Here is a 20,356-nt window from a genome sequence, read left to right as displayed (position 1 = left end):
AGGGCAAGTTCAAATGCACCACAGAACTTGACATGGTCTATTATTTTTGATAAAATGTGCCTGTTTTTGTCAACTTCCTCATTGTGCTTTTGGATCCCTACCCTGTATCCTTCATCAAGCTGAGATGAAATATGTATTTTCCCAAACATGGCTAGTCGCAGTGCATTTTCCATGTGGGTCCCAGATTGTTCATGCTTCTTTGCCTTTTCTATAAAATGCTTAAAATCAGTCATACCTGTAAATCCATGCTGAGTCAGATCCTGATGTTTAAAAATGGAGGCCGGGAAAGCAGAATAAAGCATTAGCCTCACTATGCGCAGTTAGCCAAGACTTGTTGCTAAACCAGGTCCTGGGAAAAGACAGAGTGTACTGTCTCCCTCTGTCTTTGGACTGCTGATTAATTTTGATGTTCAGCTGATCAGGTCCGAGCTCTTTCACCTCTAACTTTTCCTGATATGTTTGTCTCTCAAAAGGTATTGTTTTAAGTGACTTCACTGAATTGTTTAATTTCTCTTGCTCCATTTCACTTCTCTGTCCAATTGTCTCCAACTCCCGCGGATCGACCTATCATTCAAGTGAACTTTATGACATACGGCTGTGACATCAGCCCCGCAGCAGCATTCAGCTCTGGGCGCAGGAGAGGTGCGCCCCAGAATAGTCCAATCTCTTGCATGTACAAATTCTAACGAGTCTATCGGCAAAGATTTTTGTGCCCCAGTGCAGAAATATATCACCACTCAGACAACGTCGATGAAAGAAACTACTTTACTCATCACTAACTATAAAATATTTATCTTACACAACTAATATATATATATATATATATATATATATATATATACATATGTTTTGAAATATTTTAATTTTATTATTTCATTTTTATTTAATTTTTTATGTCTTATTCAAGGTAATGTGGTGGGTGGTGGGGCGGCACCCTTGCACCCTCTATTGGCCAGTCGCCACTGCTTGTTATGATGCTATAGGCTTAGACTACTGGAGGACAAATTGACCTATTTACCTTAAATGAATTGCAAACATGTAATTGTTTTCCTTTGATACTACAGTATTTCTATCAACGTCCGTGCAGCTGACACATTTTCTCTCAATTAGAGAGAAAATTCTAACCATCCTTCCTTCTACTATCTCTAGTCCCCTGTCAAATGAGGCCATTTTAAAAATTTCACTAGAGCCTGATTTATGTTTGGACAGTTTTTGTCCTGTTGAGCTCTCTGAATTGTCAAAAATAATAACCTCATCCAAACCATCCACATGTCTGCTAGATCCCATCCCAACCAGACAGTATAAATATGTATTTCCCCTAATTAATGGCCACATTGGGCAGCACGGTGGCGCAACTGGTAGAGCTGCTGCTTCTCAGCAAGCAGGTCCCTGGTTCAAACCCCAGTCCAGGGGCCTTTCTGGGTGGAGTTTGCATGTTCTCTCCGTGCATGTGTGGGTTTTTTCCGGGTACTCCGGTTTCCTCCCACAGTCCAAAAACATGCATGTTAGGCTGATTGGTGACTCTAAATTGTCCCTAGGTGTGAGTGAGAGAGTGTATGGTTGTTTGTCTTGTTTGTCTCTGTGTGGCCCTGGGATGGACTTGCGACCCGTCCAGGGTGTACCCCGCCCCTCGCACAGTGATTGCTGGACATGGGCGTCGGCGACCCCCGTGACCCAAAATGGAATAAGCGGGTAAAGAAAATGGATGGATGGATGGAATGTCCACATTTTAGATCTACTTAATTTGTCTTTAATGAATGGTTATGTATCACAACACTTTAAGGTTGCTGTAATTATAGCTTTACTTAAGAAGTCTGACCTTGATTCAGAAATTCTGGCCAACTATAGACCTATATCTAACCTAACTTTCATCTAAAAATTCTTGAGAAACTAGTTGCAGGTCAGTTGCGTGAACATCTACAAAGAAATAATCAGTTTGAAGAGTTTCAGTCAGAGTTTAGAGTCCATCAAAGCACAGAAACAGCACTAGTAAAAGTCACTAATGATATTCTCATGGCCTCAGTCAATGGACTTGTGTCTATTCTGGTCCTGTTAGACCTCAGTGCTGCATTTGATACAGCTGATCGCAATATTTTACTACAGAGGCTTGAATATGATATTGGGATTACAGGAACAGCTCTAAAATGGTTTAAATCATATCTATCTGATAGATTCCAGTTTGTAAATGTAAATAATAAATCTTCTTCATACACCAAAGTTAGTCATGGAGTTCCTCAGGGCTTAGTGCTTGGGCCAATAGTCTTAACTTTATATATGCTTCCATTAGGTAAAATTATTAAACGGCATGGGATAAATGTTCATTGTTATGCTGATGACACACAATTATATTTGTCCATTAAACCCAATGAATCCAATCAGCTACTTAGACTACAAGCATGTCTTAAAGATATAAAAACCTGGATGACCCTTAATTTTCTCCTGTTGAACACAGACAAGACTGAGATTTTGGTTTTTGGACCTGAGCACCATAGGAATTAATTATTCAGTCTTTCTCCCTCCTTAGATGGCATTAATCTGTCCTCCAGCTCTAATGTTAAAAATCTTGGTGTTATTTTTTTTATCAGGAAATGTATTTTATCCCCCACATTAAAAACGTTACTAGAACTGCCTTCTTCCACCTGCGTAATATCACTAAAATTAGAAACATCTTATCTAAAATGATGCAGAAAAACTGGTCCATGCATTTGTCACATCTAGACTGGACTACTGCAATGGTTTTGTGGGATTCCTAGTTCTTTCTACCTCTACCTCCTCCCTACGCAGTCAACGAGCACCTAATGGATGACACCTGCACCTGATTCCAGACCAGTACCTGCTGCACTATTTAAACCTGTGCCGGACGTTCAGCCAATGCTTGAGCATTGATTGCCTTTGGTAAATTAGCGAAAGCCTTCACGTGTACTTTGGTGAATTCTGACTAACCTTGTGGTTCTCTGTCCGTCTGCCAGTTCTGCCTCGTCCTGGTTCCTCGGCTCCCTCCTGGCTCCTTGGCTTCTCTGGTCCTCTGAACCTGCACACCGACATTACCCACTCAAGGCCCAACACTGGACTCCTCCATCCGACACCATCTGCAACCGAACCAACCATAAGGAAGGATTTCCTAAACAGAATAATTATAATATCACTTTTTGTTTTACCTGAGTCTCGAGTCTGTTCAGTCTGCCATTTTGGGGTCATTAGTACTCAGAATCATGTTAGGTTTATTATCTGGGTGTCCAAATACTTCTTTAAAACGTCTTCAGTTGATCCAAAATGCTGCTGCCAGAGTCTTAACTGGAGTTAGTAGGAGAGATCATATCTCTCCAGTTTTAGCTTCTCTCCACTGGCTCCCTGTCAAGTCCAGAATATAATTCAAAATCTTACAAACTTCAAACCTACAAAGCTCTCAACAACCTGGCTCCATCTTATATTACATATCTTATTGTTCCATATTTTCCTAACAGATCACTTCACTCTCAGGCTGCAGGTTTACTTGTGGTTCCTAGAATTTACAAAAACAGAATGGGAGGCAGATCTTTCCATTATCAGGCTCCTCTCTTGTGGAACCAACTTCCAATCTCTGTCCGTGAGGCTGACACATTATCCAGTTTTAAAACTAGGCTTAAGTCTTTCCTTTTTGCTAAATCCTATAGTTAGGGTCTGCTTGGGTTTCCTGAGCTGTCCCTTAGTTATGCTGCTATAGGCTTAGACTGCTGGAGGACAAACTGACCACACTTTTCACTCTGCTATTGTCTTTACTTACTCTGCTCAACCTGTTTTGTATTTGTAATTATTTTTTCTATCCTTAACATGTTTTTTTTTTGTCTTTCAGATACACCTGGACCTATACCTGGACCTGCCATTCTGTGTTCGTCTGTCTCTCCTTCCTGTCCTCTCAACCAGCCGGTCAAAGCAGATGGCCGCTTTTCCTGAGCCTGGTTCTGCTGGAGGTTTCTTCCATTTAAAAGGGAGTTTTTACTTTCCACTCTTGCCACTGTGCTTGCTCAGGATGGGAGACTGCATTGAAGCCAAGATTCATCTTGTCTGCTGAATTCCTTAGATAGAGAACTTTACTAATTTGCTTTTCTGTGTATGTGAATGTTTCTGTAAAGTGCCCTGAAAAAACTTTGTCGTGATTTGGCGCTATATAAGTAAACTGAATTGAATTGAACTGAATTGAACTGAACGTGTGATTCGCGACCTTCCATTGTGTATCTGTTCCTCCTCCCTGTTCCTCTAAAACCCAGCCGGTTGAAGCAGATGGCCGCTTCTACTGAGCCTGGTTCTGCTAGAGATTTCTTCCTCATGAGGGAGTTTTTCCTTTCCACTGTCGCCTTCGTGCTTGCTCAAGAAGAGAGTTTTGTGATGGAGTTAAATTCAAAGCAGTCTGCTCCACTGATATATTGTGTTAACTTATTTATTATGAATGTTTCTGTACAGTGCCCTGAGATGACTTCTGCTGTGACTTGGCGCTATATAAATAAACTGAATTAAATTTAATTGGACTGGAACAATTGTTACACTCAGTGGTATTTTTCTTATTGTTAGATGAAAAACACTTTAAATATGTTTATCCAAAGGAACCTCACACACTCACAGCAGGTGAAGATTTATCTCAGGCAAAATTACACGTGCAAGGACAGATAATGTAACAGTTCACACCAATGCACATTAAATGTATACACAGGAAGCCCGTTCACAATGATCTGCAAAGTGCTGCATTGTCTTCTTGCTTTTTATGACCCTATCAGCTTGACAAGATTTCAGTGGGTGTCCTCGAAGCCAGCTGCAGTCTCACATGGCCCTACTGGCCTTCACCGATACAGTCCACAGGCAGGATGAGAGTGTTTGAGCAGAAAAGCTTGGTTATTTGTTTTAAGGGAAAGAACACTAGTAATGATATATCCACAACTCCATAACCTTTGACCAAAAACACCTATTTTAATAAATTTCAAGCTGTGCTTTCATAAATAAATTTGTGGGAGTTTAGCTGATGAGAGAACACTAAATAATCCTAAATATCAAATTAAAATGTAAAACAAATACTAAACATAAAGTTGGATATGCCAGTATAATGCTTTCTGGTTATATTTAATAGATTTTGTGTCTATGGTTGGGTTTATTCATTTTTGGTTATTTTGTTTATTTTCTGTATTTGTGTTTACTTGATCAGTTCATTTTCTCAGTAATTTGTCTCATTTCAGCTTCTGCTCCTCAGTCCTGCCACATCTCACACCTGTCTCCTCTTTTATTAGACTCAGTTGTCTCCAATCTTCTCATCAGCCCAGCTCATGATGTCAGTCTCATTCCTAGGTTCACAACTCCAATGAACCGTGACAGAATCTATGTATATATTTGTCTTTTTTGAGACATAGTCATAAATTAAAACCTCTTACTGCTAATTATCTGCAGAAGTCAGATAATTAGTTAAAACAATTTCTCTTGTTCAGAGTTCAAGTTACAATGATCTCAATATACCTACTGAAAAGGTTTAAAGTTCACACTATGGCTAAACCACTATGCCCAATTAGTGCATCTGTGAATCCATTATTAGAAAGTAGAAAAGTATGAATAAACCTGAATGTGGACCATTAATTAGAGGGACCATAAATAGGTCTTATGAGATATAAAACTGTATAGTACAGACTGGAGTGGTTGTTTGTTCTGAGAACTACTCATCGAGGTCTGCTCCACAAAACTGGAGAAGTGACTCATAAAACGTCATCAGCTACAGTGGAAAACAGCAAGCACAACAGGAGTTCACCAGTTTGGAGAATCTTGAAAGCAAAATAAAAATAATTAAGTCCAACAAAAGAAACTGAACTCAGTGCCTTAAAATAAATGCTAAATGTGGTGCATTATCAAAATATCATCATGGCAGCATCTTGCTGTGTGATTTTCATCAGTAAAACCAGAATCATTGATCGTATTTGTTGGAAAATTAAATTTAGTTTCTTACACACAGGCCATTCTTACACCAGATCATCACATGTGTCCATTTGTGCACTGGTCTTCAAACCTCAGTCATGTTACATTTTTACACATAGCCTATAGAAAATATTTTGTCATTTAAATAAAACCACTTGAATGGTAGAGTTCATGAACCTAATCTGAATGTGTAATCATGCAAAGGAGGGCGCCTGGTTTGGGAACGTCACGGTCTCATTTTTGCTTTTTGCAGATGCTGCTCTGCTATTGTCTTCAAGTCAGGCAATTCAGTAAAAACATGAGTTTTGTTTAAGTTCAGGTAAATTTTCTCTGTTAAGTGGAGGAGCTTAGGTATCTTGGGGTGCATCAGTGATGATGGGCTGACGGGTTGTTGCTTTGTCTGCAGTAATATTGAGGACGTTGCTCTGGTCTTTCACCACAAAGAAGAGGTTGATCAGGATGGATAGATGGATGGATGATGATGTGTACATTAGTAAAATGCTAAACATTAAACTAAAACATTTACGTCCAAGTCTTAAAAGCAATCTGGAGTGTTAATTTCTGAAAAATTGCATTTAAACTTGACCTAAACTCTCTTGATCAGAAAGCCAGAGTTTGTTAAAAAATTAAGTCAGTAGTCACTTAATGAAAACAAAAACATGTAAATGAAATAAGATGTTGTTAATATAATGTTTATTCATTGCCGGCTCCATTCTGAAGCTTTAATAAATGCATGCACACCTGTGTACCACACCGCACAGTGTGCACAGCATAATCTGATTATGGTGCTGTTGTGAAGAAAAAAGATCAACTGAATTCCTCTCTATCGACCGAGTTCTTATTAGATAAACCCCGTGTGCACTTGCAGCATCCCAAGTGGCAAAGAAAGGTACAAAACCCCATTTTTAAAATGCTATTTTCTCCTCTGACAAATTCCTGAGTACTGTGCTGATGAACTCTGTTTGCCTTTTACATCTTTTGAATATGCTCAGCACAAACTAATAAATTCTGAATGAAACACGAGTTCAAAGGGCAAGCAGCATCCAGAGCTTCTACAAATTCAATACACTCAGCTAATAATTTGGAGCGTTCACAGTCCAGGGAGGAAAAACACCACCAATAATCTTGGTGAAGGTAATGCTACTGTCTTCAGTCCGGGGAGTTTTTAAACCATATCCAAACACTCCATGATTCTACAGTGAGGAGGATTATTCACAAGTGGAAAGCAGTAGGTTTCAAATGTTTACAGGAGTGGATGTTCCAGAGAGTTCAACCGGGGTCAGAAAAATAACAAGCAACTCTGGAGCTGCTGTTTGTCTGAAACCTCAGTTAGGCAGTCTAGATTGTACATTTAGAAGAAGCCAGGGACACATTTTTTATCATTTTCTTTGAGTTAACACACCTGAACAGTCCAGACCCAAACACTGGCTCCTGTGAAGACGTTCAGATTTTCTGATTATGTTGAATGCTTTAGATTAGCAGCACCTGTTTGTTTCCCATATGGAAGCAGGTGGAGTGGACTTTTCCTACTCACTGCTTCTGAATAATAGTTTTATTTAATTATTAATCACATTGTTTGCACCCAAATCACCTGTTCACAACAATTTTTTTCACTATGGCCTAAAATGTACAATTTGAAATTGAAAACACTCCTACATTTCCAATAGGCTTTATTATTTTAGTCAAAAATCACAAGTACATTAGTGATTCAGTTTGGTTAATGTATTATAATTTTATTTGTACAATTAAATTATGTTTATTTTTTGGTTCATATAAAGCATGAAAAAAATATTGATTAGCATTCCTTAAAGGAATGCATATTGCCCCCTGTAATGGGGCTAAGCGCTCAAATATTTACAGAGTACTATAGACTTGTTCAGTTGATAAAACAGCAACAAACCATGGAAATAGTGTTGTGCAGAAGTGCAGAGGTCTGTTATTAGCTGTACTCTGTTGTACTGTGTTTCAGAAGATCTTAGCAGACGGAGAAGTTGACTCTTTGGTCTGTAATTGCAGCTTTCTTCATGATATTCTCATCTTTGCCCTCTCCGCTCACCACTTCACTCTCAGCATGTGCATGTAGTACATGGAGCAGGGAATAAAATGAGCACCTGTATCATGAAAAACTACAGTGTATCATGACTGGTCACATCTGTAGGAACTAGAGGTGCTGAGGGTGCTGTAGCCCACCTTGAAGGATGTCAGCTGAAAGACTTGTCCAAATAAATAGTTAATACATTCTATTCATCCATTTCCTTTGATTGCTTCTCCTTTCTGACTCTCAGAGAGTTGGTGCCCCTCTCCAGTCACTGCACGTGGGGGCGGAGGTGGGGGTCACACCCTGAACAGGTCACGCCATTGTAGATGAACAGATGCTCAGATATATTCATCAATTAACACGGATTCCTCATTTTTCTGAACTGAATAAAACGTGCATTGAATTTAATGAAATGCAAACGTGAGACGTCATTTATGTTTGACCCATCAAAATGAATGCGGTCATTTATTTACAGAATCAAAGTTTAACATCAAACATTTACATTAATTTGGCAAATTATGAAAATAACAACATAAGCAATCAATCAGGAAAAATCATACGGCCATGATTTTTCCGTTGCTTCACCACAGACATTTATGAAAACTGTACAATTATGATCTTTTACCCACACGGCGGTGGATGAACACTTTACACAGACATTTCTAAATATCTGGAAGAATTTCTACTTGAGAGAGGAGTTTAAAGATGGGAAAGAAGTTTAAAGAAGAGTAAAAGATGGGGTTTGAGGGAGTGTTGAACAGAACGGCACTCTCCGGGCTTTCTTCAGCCTCTTCCTTACAGTACACTTAGGTGGTGAAATCGACTCTTTTACCTGGAGATGTCTCAGGCGAGATTCCGTTTAACGCACCCTTCAGCGTCTCCGTAGGATGCTGTTACTCGTCCGGAGTAGCGGCGAGATTCTGTCCGCCACAGCTCACCTCAGTGAAGATGTTATAATCCCATGAAACTCGGAAGAGCTCTGTTGTCATGTCAGGATCTTCCCGGCTCACAGAACTGAACAGAGACTCAACTCCCACAGAACCGAACTCTTACAGCTCTCACAGAACTGACAGAACTGTGTATCCAACAGAACTCAGTATCCAACAGAACCGAGTAGACCAGGAAGTACCGACATTTTAAAGAGCCCTTTTCCCGGTTCATTCGGGAGTCTCCCCATTGGCCAGAACCGACCAGACGGGGTGTGTTTTGTGACGTAAAAGGTTAGAAGGCAGCAAGAATTGTTATGGAACAGATCAGAAATGTTCTCACAGACAGAGAGAGTTTTGTTTTGGCGAGTTTAAGAAACAGGTGCCAAAACCCCCCTGTTGACGTCTGAGAGGATATAAACAGGACAGTTGTTCCAACGCATGTCGGCTTCGACTCCTGACCCTGGAACGCACACTTTGCTCATTCACAGACAGAAATCAGAAAATGCATAATTACTCTGTAACAGCTTTAACATGAGTTCTAACTTTGCATGAGAATTAAAAATCATTACACAGTTAATAAAATTGATTAGTTCACTGCAACATCTAAAATGGTTTGAACTAAGGCACTTTGATTATCAACATTTGTAAAATAGTAATGATAATAGAACAGAGAGTGTTCTTCCACTTGAATTTTCAAGAAAGAAAGTCTCAGGATGGGTAAACCTGTATTTCTGGATTCAAATCAATGAAATGACAGTTCCTGTCCCACAAGGTTCTTAAGGTCAAGAGTTTTGACCTTAGGCTTAGTCTTGACCTCAGATTAAGTTCACTACACCATCACAGGGACACATAGAATGAAACAATCATTCATTCTCTCCATCACACTTAGGAACTATTTAGACTTGCCAGTTAATCTAACATGTATGATTTTGGTGTTGAGAGAAAACCGTAGTACCTGGAGAAAACACGTGTGTGCTTTAACTCTAGAATTACTGTTTTTGACACCAGTGTCAAATAATTACATGTTTACTCCCTCAGTAGCTGATACAGCTTTTGACGCCTGGGTCTTGAATGGAGTACATTCACTATGTGAGCTCCATGTTGATGGTAAATTTTGCCTCCTTTGAGCAGCTGGTAGCTGTTTTTTCAGATATTTGCAGCTGAGGCATTTTGTGAGCTCTAACTCTGATTGTTTCCTTTGTACCCATCTAAACATTTTGTGGTTAAGATTTTGGAGTACAGTTCTGATACAAAGGGGGCCCTCAGCAAGATCTATACACTGCTCAGTACATACGATGAGACCAGTTTGGACTCCATTAAATTGAAATGGGAAACGGACTTGGAGGAATCCATATCAAACTCAATCTGACAAAGGATCATTCAGAACATTTACTCATCTTCGGTCCGCTTGAGACAAGCTGTAATTCAATTAGAGTTAGTGTCCAAGCTGCACTGGTCCAAAGACAAACTGTCCAAGATCAAAGCCGACCTGGATCCTGCATGTAATCATTGTCAACAAACTCCAGCTACACTCTTACATGCACTCTGGACCTGTCCCAAACTGCAGACCTGTTAGCAATCTATTTTTGATGCCTTCTGTTATGTGTGTAAAAACTGTTCACCCATCACCGTTCATCTCACTGTTTGGGTGGTCCCTGTGGATACGTCCTTCAGCAAGTACGAGAAGAATGTGATTGTTTTTGGCTCTCTTCATGCCAGGAGACTTGTTTTGTGCGGTTGGAAGGACCCACACACCCCAAGCATATGAACATTGGATAAGAGAAGTCATCATAGTCATCTGGAAAATATCAGATATACCCTGAATGTTTCTGTAAAAGGTTTTGGGACACTTGGCAACCTTTTGTGTCATATGTTGAAAACATGTCAATGCCTGCTTATGTTATTTGTGTATGTGTGACTGATCCAGTGTGGGTGGGAGTGGATTTTGTTCTGTGTTCTATTTTCTTTGCGTTTGTGCAAAAAACAAAACAAAAAACTTAATAAAAAGACTTTGATTTAAAAAAAAAAACGAACAAAAAAACCCATGTGTGCACAGGGCGCAGCACGAGATCTGAATCCAGGACCGTGTTGGCTAACCACGGCTCTGCTGCACGACTCCTTTCTGTTTGTGATTCAGTAGAATCTCATGACTCTTAAGAATTTGAGAGCGCTAAGCTGTAATTTACAAAAACCCGTGAGTCACAAAAGTTCTGGAATGTTAAGAATTTTACTGCACAGCAAATACATTCTGGTTTAATTTGTTTCTTTTAAACAGCGTTTATTTTTGCTCATGTTCTATAAAGTGTGTAATTTGCTCTGTGGTTGTCAGACTTGTCGTCTTTAAACGCTCGAGATTGCTTGAGCGAAGAAACATCTATTCATGAGACGGCGACCAGAGAAGAAATGTGTCAGCCTGCACGTAAAGGTGCACCGTCTTCAAAAACTGAGACCTGCTTTTGTGAAAGTTGTTTAATAATTCAACGTGGCCTTAACGCATTTCATTTCAAGTGCCCAGATGGTATTTTTATTAGGCAGATGCTCCTCACTTGAAAGACTTGCATATTTTCAGAAAGTGGCGATGCAACTTTGAGCCAGGCTTCTTCTAATTCAGCAAAACAAGAATGTGTGTGTTCACTGGAGCAGAAAAGGATGCTGTATATTTGTATTTATGTATTTCTATATAAAAAGGCAATATATGTGACTGCTGTCAGAAGGAAACATCCAGCCCTGGTCTGCTTTATGATCCGTGTGTTTCTCTTTTTATCAGGTTCAAAGTAAATACGACAAATGTGAGAATTACGGCGAAGCTCTTTAGGACATAGCACTCATCACTCTTTGTCATTTTCTTTCTGGGAGCTTCCCTCCATCTGAAGTCTGTTTCCTGTCAACAGTTGGTCCCATGTGAGGAAATGTGACATTACTTATTAAGAGTCATTGTTTAGTGTACTGAGAGAGTTTAAAGCCTTGTCACACAGTGGCTGTGCCAAGAGTTCCAGGATATAATGAAAGAAAAAGCACAATGCCTGGAAGAAAGATGAGTGCAATAGTTTTTCTTTTTCCTTCACATTTCTGACCTTAAAAAAATTCCACCCTGGACAGAAACACCCACTGAGCTGCAGAGATCTCACATAGAAGTATTTCCTAATTATCACCCTTAAGCTGTTTGTTTGGAAGAGCATGTTTAAAGGAAAAAGACTGAGGGGGAAAAAAAACTGTTCAGAAATGTTTTTTATTTTGCTAATATTGAAGGAGATTACTGTGAACATGAAGCAGTGAAGTGAACAGCAGAGTCAGAGGCCGACTGTTGACTGACACAGCAACGTTGTCACACTCCTTTTGATGGGATTAAATTGTCAGGACTTCTCAGATATGGAAATTAAGGCACTGATCTGGGACTTTGAAAATGTCAACATTATTAAATTGTTGGACCGGTCAAAGCAGTTAAAGGCACAGTACTAACTTCTCTCAATCAGTTTTTATATACAATTACCATACTTACGTTGCACCGCCGTATAAGTCACATCAGTCCAAAAATGTCTAATAAAGTGGAAAAAAAACAACCCATAAATAAGTCGCATCTATTACGTGTCACTGCTGACCATCCAGAAATGTGGGCCGGTGTTGAGCCAAAAATCAATTGGCTGCCAAATGGCAGCCTCGGGATTGTGTACAGGAGGATTTTAACAAGAATTTAACAAGATTAACACGAAAGCAATTGCTTGTTTGCTTGAAATTATAGCAAAGGTGTGTCTCAGTTGAACTTTTCCTTAATAAATGCACTTTAATGGTGAAATCAGCTGCGTTTCGCCTGGGCAGCGCTGTGAAATGCAGCTGATTTCATGTTTGAGTTCCAGAGCGAGACAAAGTTGGCTTTGTATGGCAAGCCAAGTGTCTCATTAATAGCCACTTTTACCTATTAATGAGACACTTGGCTAGCCATATTACTCAAGCACCCTCTAGCGGCTGAAAATGATAGTGTTCAATATTTTCCATATCAGAATGAATGAAATCATCAGATCTCAGCAAAAAATTGGTTTATAAATATGGGTGAAAAACTTAAATAAGTCGCTTGGTCGTATAAGTCGCAGTGCATGCTATTGTATGCAAAAAGGTGCGGCTTATACCGCAAAAAATACGGTAACCCCTCAGCCTCTCCAATAAGGTCTATTCAAAGGGTGCATGTTCCAAGTCCAGCATGTCCATGTTCTTGGAGGTACACTGTGAGGAGTGGGAGGATGGGGGCTCCATAAGCATGAACTGGGGTTTCATTGTTATGGGTCAGTCCCTATACAAGCTGTGCAAGAGCTTGATTTGCATCACCGCCGCGGTAAGTTGGACCCCTTCAGGGTAGGAGTCTGATTCTGCAAGTGCTGCCTGTTGTCACAAATTCTGTTCATAACTTGCATGAACAGAACATCTCAGTGCAGGGTATGGTCTGGTGGTCTCTGCAGCACTCCATCTCTGCTATTTGCAGGTGATATGGTCCTAGTGGCATCATTGTGCAGTTATCTGCAGCCCAAGCAACTAAGATGAAGATCAGCAAATCTGAGGCCATGGTCCTCAGCTGGAAAAGGGTGGCTCACCCTCTCAGGGACGGAAGTGAGGTACTGTTCCAAGTGGAGGAGTCTGGGTATCTCAGGGTTTTGTTTACAAATGAGGGAACATTTATAAAACTGCATTTATTAAAACCAAACTCACTCTTTGAAGAGCTATTGGCAAATTTGTGTGTTGCCAAATCCAAATGACTTAGAAATTGATGTTAGCAGGAATAATATGAAATATTGTGAATTATTGTAAAAGTTCTGCAGGACGTGCTTCTGGCTGCAGCACAAGTGCTACAGCTAGCTGCTGCTTCCATGATCCTGTTTTACATCTAACCATAATTGTATGTAAATAATCATGTAATGTGATACCAACTCCATGTAACTGTCAAAAATAGTGTTTGCATGAACATCTCCATTTTTGAGACTGGAGTTGGCATAAATCCCAGTTTTCCCTCCTTTTGGACTAACCATTAACTCATCAATAGGATCGGTTAGACTCTGGTTCTGTAAACAGAGGTCATTCAAAGAGCTATCTATAACAGGTAAGATGATAACTGTTCATAAACTTCCACAGAAGCCCACTTCAAAACTTCTGAACTACTGCTTTAAAATTTCAAGGATGAAAAGATTCCACAGCATCAAACTAACATTTATAATTTATTTATAATCAAATGAAGTGTGTGGGTGGGAACTTGACGGTCCCACAGGGTTACATTGTTACATCGTGCTTTATTTTATTTGAACCTTTCATTCACAACCAGGAGTCCTCTCTGCCAGTCTTTTATGGCGGCAGCTTTAATAAAAAGTTATTAACTCGGCAGCTCTTGCTTTTACCTCTCCCCTGGATCAGGCAGAGAGGGGGAACTGGGGTGTGAAATAGACTCCAGTTTAGCTGATGGACTCGTGAAAGGGACTCGGATGGTTGCCTGTCACTCACACACCCCAACCTCTGCGCCACCTGAACGATTAAAAAAAAAAAAAAAAAACATGACTCTAAAGAAAGCGTTTTCCGACCAATAGATCCCTGAAGTGGCATCATCATCACCATCATCCTCTTCATCATGACGGGGAGTTCTCGCGCCGCCGCGGGGTGGGCGGGGTCGTAGTGACGCCGCCGTCCAATGGGCTGCCTCCTCCGGCCGGAGCGCAGCATCTCTCCGGATCAGCGGCACTTTTGCGCCAGACACAAGTAGGGACGTTGTCTTACTCAGCAAGTGGAGCCAGAGAAACACGGGGATTATCTGCCGGAAGAAGCTCGTTTTTCCCCTCCTCTCCTTCTCTTCTTCTTTTTTTCTTTTTTCTTTTTTCTTTTCTTCTTGGAACCCGCGGAGATGGACGGCGGCTGCGTCCTCCTGCTGTGCACCTTACTTGTGGGCGCATCCTCGGTAAGATGAGTTCATCCCTCCGCGCGTGCTCGGCTCTGAGCGGCGGAAGAAGTGCTGCACTGCTGTAGTGCTCACTCAGGCTCTGCAGGCAGGCAGTGCGCTGCAGGAGGAGCACTCCGGAGTGGCCGTGAACGCCTCACTTTGCCCCTCTCCTGCAGCATGATGGGTGCACAGAACATAAATGTTTTTCTTTGCTTTGCTGTGATGAAAAAAAAAAATAGAAAGTCCTCAGTCTGAGTGTTTCCTGCCATCCTCTCTGCTCCAGATGAACTGCAGTGCATGACTGCAGTGAACAGAGCTCTCTGTTGTCTGGTTAACTTCCTTTGCACTGACTCTGCTGCTTTTAGATTGCAGGGATTATGCTCAGTTTGCTTATGGAAGAATAATTCAATAAAGTGAGTGGTTTACCTATTCCTCTGCAAACTCATGAAAGAAGGAGGCTTCAATATGGAGTAAAGTTAATATGAATAATCCAGCTGATTGGTGCTGAGTGACTGATGTTTCACTTCATGTCTTGTAGTTTGTTGTGTGAACAATGAGCCGATGTTTGACTCGTATGTGTCTTTAGCTCCAGGTGAGGGGTTCCACACTGTCCGATCACTCATCAGCTCCTAAATGATCTCAGATATCTGCTCGTAACCTCCAGAGTTCATGCTGAAAAGGGTTGTTCTTTCTTTTTTTTTTTTTTTTTTACTCCACAGGGGAGTAGAACAGGCCAGCTGCAGAAGCCTCCTTGTAGACCCGGCTTCTCCCAGAACTTTTACACGGTGATTGTCTCCAGAGACGTGCTGCATGGACAGAGCATCCTCAAAGGTAAGCCTGCTGCTGCTCAGTGCTAATTATTGACTGCGATCGCTTTATTTTTTGTCTTTTCATCTCTGCTCCGTCCTGCCCTCCGTTGTGTTGTGGTACTTTTTGTGTGACTGTGTGTGCTTCTAGTGGGAGAGGCTCCATCACTCCCCAAAAGGTCAGAATGCAATCTAGTTGTGGTCGTGCTCCTCAGACACTTACATCTGATCAGGAGCAGAATTTGGATGAGTTTTGTTTCTGGTTAGAAAGAGAAAAATCTTGCGATGTGATGTGACAGCAGGTGTTTTTAGTTTGATATGAGCTTTCACTGCTGAGTGAACACTCAAACGACTCTGACTGCAGTTAAAGAAAGAGAAATGACTTCTTCCGTGATTAAGCTCTCAGAGCGGACTCATTTAAATAACCGTTGCATGTTGCAGCGTGAAAATGTTTAATGAAGTGTTTGTTGCTGTATATTTTCATTAGTGCGTTTAAAGAGAGTTCAGCTCTGGTTTGGTTCTGCGCTCGCCTGCTTTGTTTCCTTCCAGGTGAGCACTGTGCACCTGCTGTGAGGTTAATGTGAAATGATGCTTCTCCCGAACGTCTCGTCTGTTTTCTGGTGAATCTTTGCTGTAACGGACACACATCCTCCCTCTAGCCTCAATCCTGTGTCCCGATTTGCATAACTGAGTGACGAAGAACACCTTGATCAGTCACTGCAAGTGCTTTTATACCTCACATCACATATTTACATGCTGAGTTATAAAATGATAAAATTGACTTCAAGATGAGGAAAAAGGTACTTGAAGGATTTTTTTTGAGCTTCTGAGCTCTGCAACTTTCTGTTATAAGACATGAGAAGCTTGGAGATGATTAAAACTGGACTGTTTGTTTAGGAGGTTTCCTATTTTATCTCTGTTTTCCTACTAAATGCTCCTCTATTCTTGTGCATTAGAGCTCAGAACAGAGCAGAATAAGGCAAGCTCTCCCCTGACACTTTGCCTTCATAGCCAAATATTTGTCTATTGTTGGGGAGGATAAATGACATTTTTATTGTAGCAGTTGTTTGCAGATTTTCCAGCTGCAAGCGTAACAATTGAATTATTCTGGAGGTTATTTTGTTATTTAAGAGGCCGACAAGGACGGTGCAGACGGTCAGTGGGGAGCCAGTTTGCCCGGAGCAACTCAGAGCTCAAGTTTTGTTTTCCCCGTTTCGAAATGTTCTTAAAGATGTCTGTGCTGATCCAAACAATACTAACAAAGGTAATGTATCCAGGCGTGTGTGCTCCCCCCTGTGTGGATGTGTGCTGCATGCATGTGTGCTTCGTGAGGGATGCTGCTGCTCGCATGTGACACGTCCCACAGCATCTATTAGCTGCTAACTCCTCTATTAGGAAAAATGTCACAGCAGAGCTCAGCTGCATCAATTTGTCTCACCTTACGTCTGGATCGGTCCAGCTTTGATGCTGTATTACCTTCGCTTCCAGTGTCTCTGACTCTTTGTGAAAATCAATCGGAGGTCCGTGCTGTCCTACCTTACTGGTTATTCAAAGAGATCTCGCAGCTTAAGTCCTCCTGCAGTGATTAATGTGCAGCAGCTAAACTTATTGGAGGTCTGTTTTCTATACAGTGGCACACAAAGCCAGGGGAACGTCAGACGCCACAATATGGATAACCCAGAACTCTCACTTTATGAAGGGCCAGGGCTGGGATTGTGGCGGGATGTGGGATGCTCTGAAGCTGCAGAGGAAGTTGCAGGACTGCTGTTGGCTGAAGATGTTGTCTCCCCTGAGAGATGAGCAGTGAGGGATGGACCACAAAGCTGCAGCCCAGCAGGTGCAGCGTGAACCTGAACAATATGACTTGAAGTTGTTTCATCCCGAGGTGAAGAGGCTGGTAGTCATGTTTCTGTTTGCACAGAGTGCCTGTGGATTGCAACCAAACAGCTATGAGATATTTTTTGCTGTCAGATTCATTAACACCAATCGTAGTTAATTAAAAGTGTTAGCAATGTTGCCCTTGATGCAGCAGCAGCATATGCCTGGCTGTCACACCGTGTATCGAGCGCTCTCAGTAAAATAAGGACCCCACTGCTGTTGCATCACACCTCCCCTCAACGCTGACAATTATTCAAGACACACTGGAGCATATTTTTCAATGTGTTACCTCCAAGGACACTGTTGATTTTTAGTTATTTCATTATAAACTGAAAGACGCATCGTTATTAACTGTTTGACATCAAGCATGTGGAGGCACAACGTGATGAATGTCTGTGTTATGTAGGAAATCAGAGTACGACACTGTGTATGAGATTACATCAGTTCTGTTGTAGGATGGGCTTTACCTAAACCAACAGGCTGGTTGGACAAAACTGAAAGAAAAGGAACAACTGATGCAGCTGAGGAGGAGAAGAGGATGGAGACTGGGATTAGGGAGAGACAATCTTTGGAATTATCCAGGATGAGTCAGATGTTCACATTTATTTTCAGTGAGAAGTTGTGTTCAGTTCTTTTGACCTTGTTGTAAACACTCGTATCCATTGGGCATGAGCTATCACTGGAGGTTTATCAGGATGAAATGATGTGCACGCTAGAATCCTGAAAGTCGCCAGCTTTTATTTCAACTACGAATGGGTGAGGGCGTTGCTTCAGGCAGCCGTGGTGAAGATGAGTGGAGTCGAAAGGCAAAGCTCTTGATTTACTGCTCTGTTTACGTTCCAACCCTCACCTGTGGCCAAGAGGTTTGGATCCTGACTGAAAGACAAACATCCTGGGTACGTGGCCAAAATGGGCTTCCTGCAGGGTGGCTGGGCTCAGCTTTAGAGATAGGATAAGGAGCTCTGTCATCCAGAGGGAGCTCAGAGAGCTGCTGCTCCTCCTCATCAAAATAAGTCAGTTGAGGTGGTTCGGGCACCTCAACTGACACAGGAGGTACCTTAGTATGCCTCCTGGACACCTCCATTTAGAGGGTTTCCAGGCACATTCCACTAGAAGGAGGCCCTGGGGAAGACCCAGAACTCACTGGAGGGATTATTTATCTTCTTTGGCCTGGGAATGCCTCGGGGTCTCACAGGATGAACTGGAAAGGTTTGAGGAGGATGTCAAGGATTTTCTCATGGACCTGTTGCCTCCGTGACCCAACTATGGATAAGTGGTAGAAGATGGAGATGGTGAGAAAACCTCTGTAATGCCACTTTGATATGTGACTTATCCGTGCTGCTGATTATCCATGCTGCTGATCTCTTGCTGCTGTATTTATTCATACCCATCAATACAGATTCATGTTCATGCTGCTGTTAATTATACCATATTGCTGTATTTTTGCTATTTTTTGGTCTAACTGTGCAGCTGTGGCTGAGTGGTTAGAGCTGTCATCCTCCAATGCAAGAGTTGGAGGTTCGAATCCAGCAGCAGTCACATGCCGACGTGTCCCTGGGCAAGAAACTGAACCCCTCATTGGCTCTGATGTGTGTCCCATTGGTGTATGAATGTGAGAAAGCTCTGATTATTCTCTTTAGAATGATTTGTTCAATTAGCTTTGTAGAGATCTATTAGAGTGCTGTATGAATGGGTAAATGAGGCACAGATTGTTGTGTAAAGCGCTTTGAGTATCTCGATAAGATAGAAAGGTGCTATATAAGTACAGTACATTTACCATTTACCCTGAGCACACAATGTCATTCCACCTCATGTACCACATGTGATGCAAATGATAATAAATATACTTGAACTTGAGATGGAGACTCTAGTTTTAAGAAGTGATTGTTTTTTGTTGGTTAACCTAGACCTGGTAATAGTGTGCTGCTAACGCTACTACAAAGGGTCGGCGATGTTCTCGATTGTTTTCCAGCCACCATGTTGCTGTTAATGGTGTGCCTGCTAAAGAAGAAACAAATGATTGATTCTGTATCTGTTTTCGTCATCGCCACAGGTTTTTTTTTTGTGTGGAAAACATTACAACATGTAAACCACAGTGAAGTTACAATTATACTTTCAGAGCTTGTGATCACTCAAAAATAAATAACTTAAGATAAGATAAGATAAGATAAGATAAGATAAGATATAACTTTTTTCATCTAGCAGGAAATCATACTGAGTACACTATCAGGTTAAAAATGGTCAACAATATCCAACAACATAATAAGATATTCCTGCATGCTGTCCAAGCTTGAAGAAACGTTCCGAAATTATTTCAAGGTTTTAGTCATAGAGCTTTATTATTGTAATAAACTGCTGCAAGTGTAGACCTTGTGCGGGAGTGGCTTTTTTTTTCAAGCTATTTCATTCAACCTTTATTTACAGGTTCATCCCATTGAGCCTTGAGGACTCTTTTACAAGAGAGACCTGATTTCAACAAAGAATGATGAAAACAATGGACAACAGTGACAACAATAGATAAATATAAAAAAGCATACAGATTTTTTTTCTTTTTTTACAAATAATATGGCTAAAAAAAGTAACAAAAAACAGCTAGATTATAAGGCCAATGTAGAAACCTTAAAACAGGAACAGGAGTCCAACAGATTCTTAAAGCCATTTAGAGAGGTCAAGGTCGAGAGCGTCAAATCTTTTTTGCTTGTTTTATTTAATTATTTTTTAAACAAAGAACCTCATGTGAGTTTCACATTAAATAATTGTTCTTATTTTTGTAAAATAAAAATAAACGTAAACGTTCCACCATATTTCATAATCATTGGGTAAAATATGTTTAAAACTATTGCATGATATTAAAGCATATACTGGT

At 40.9% G+C, this 20,356-nt stretch overlaps 1 protein-coding gene across 1 annotated transcript in view; it reads left to right on the top strand.

Moving 5' to 3' along the window:
- Positions 1-14,626: 14,626 nt before the first annotated feature.
- cdh4 (cadherin 4, type 1, R-cadherin (retinal)) overlaps positions 14,627-20,356 on the top strand; it is a 446,399-nt gene continuing 440,669 nt past the window's right edge. The window contains exons 1-2 of the mRNA XM_037679124.1: positions 14,627-14,824; positions 15,526-15,637. Coding sequence (XP_037535052.1) covers positions 14,771-14,824; positions 15,526-15,637 — 166 coding nt within the window. The 5' untranslated portion in view covers positions 14,627-14,770. The remainder of the gene's footprint in view (positions 14,825-15,525; positions 15,638-20,356) is intronic.

This window comes from Nematolebias whitei, chromosome 7 (assembly GCF_014905685.2).
Source record: "Nematolebias whitei isolate Nwh7 chromosome 7, NemWhi1, whole genome shotgun sequence".
NCBI classification, from domain to species: Eukaryota; Metazoa; Chordata; class Actinopteri; order Cyprinodontiformes; family Rivulidae; genus Nematolebias; species Nematolebias whitei.
The sequence above is the reverse complement of the archived record's forward strand: the minus strand, read 5'-3'. Positions and strand labels throughout refer to the sequence as shown.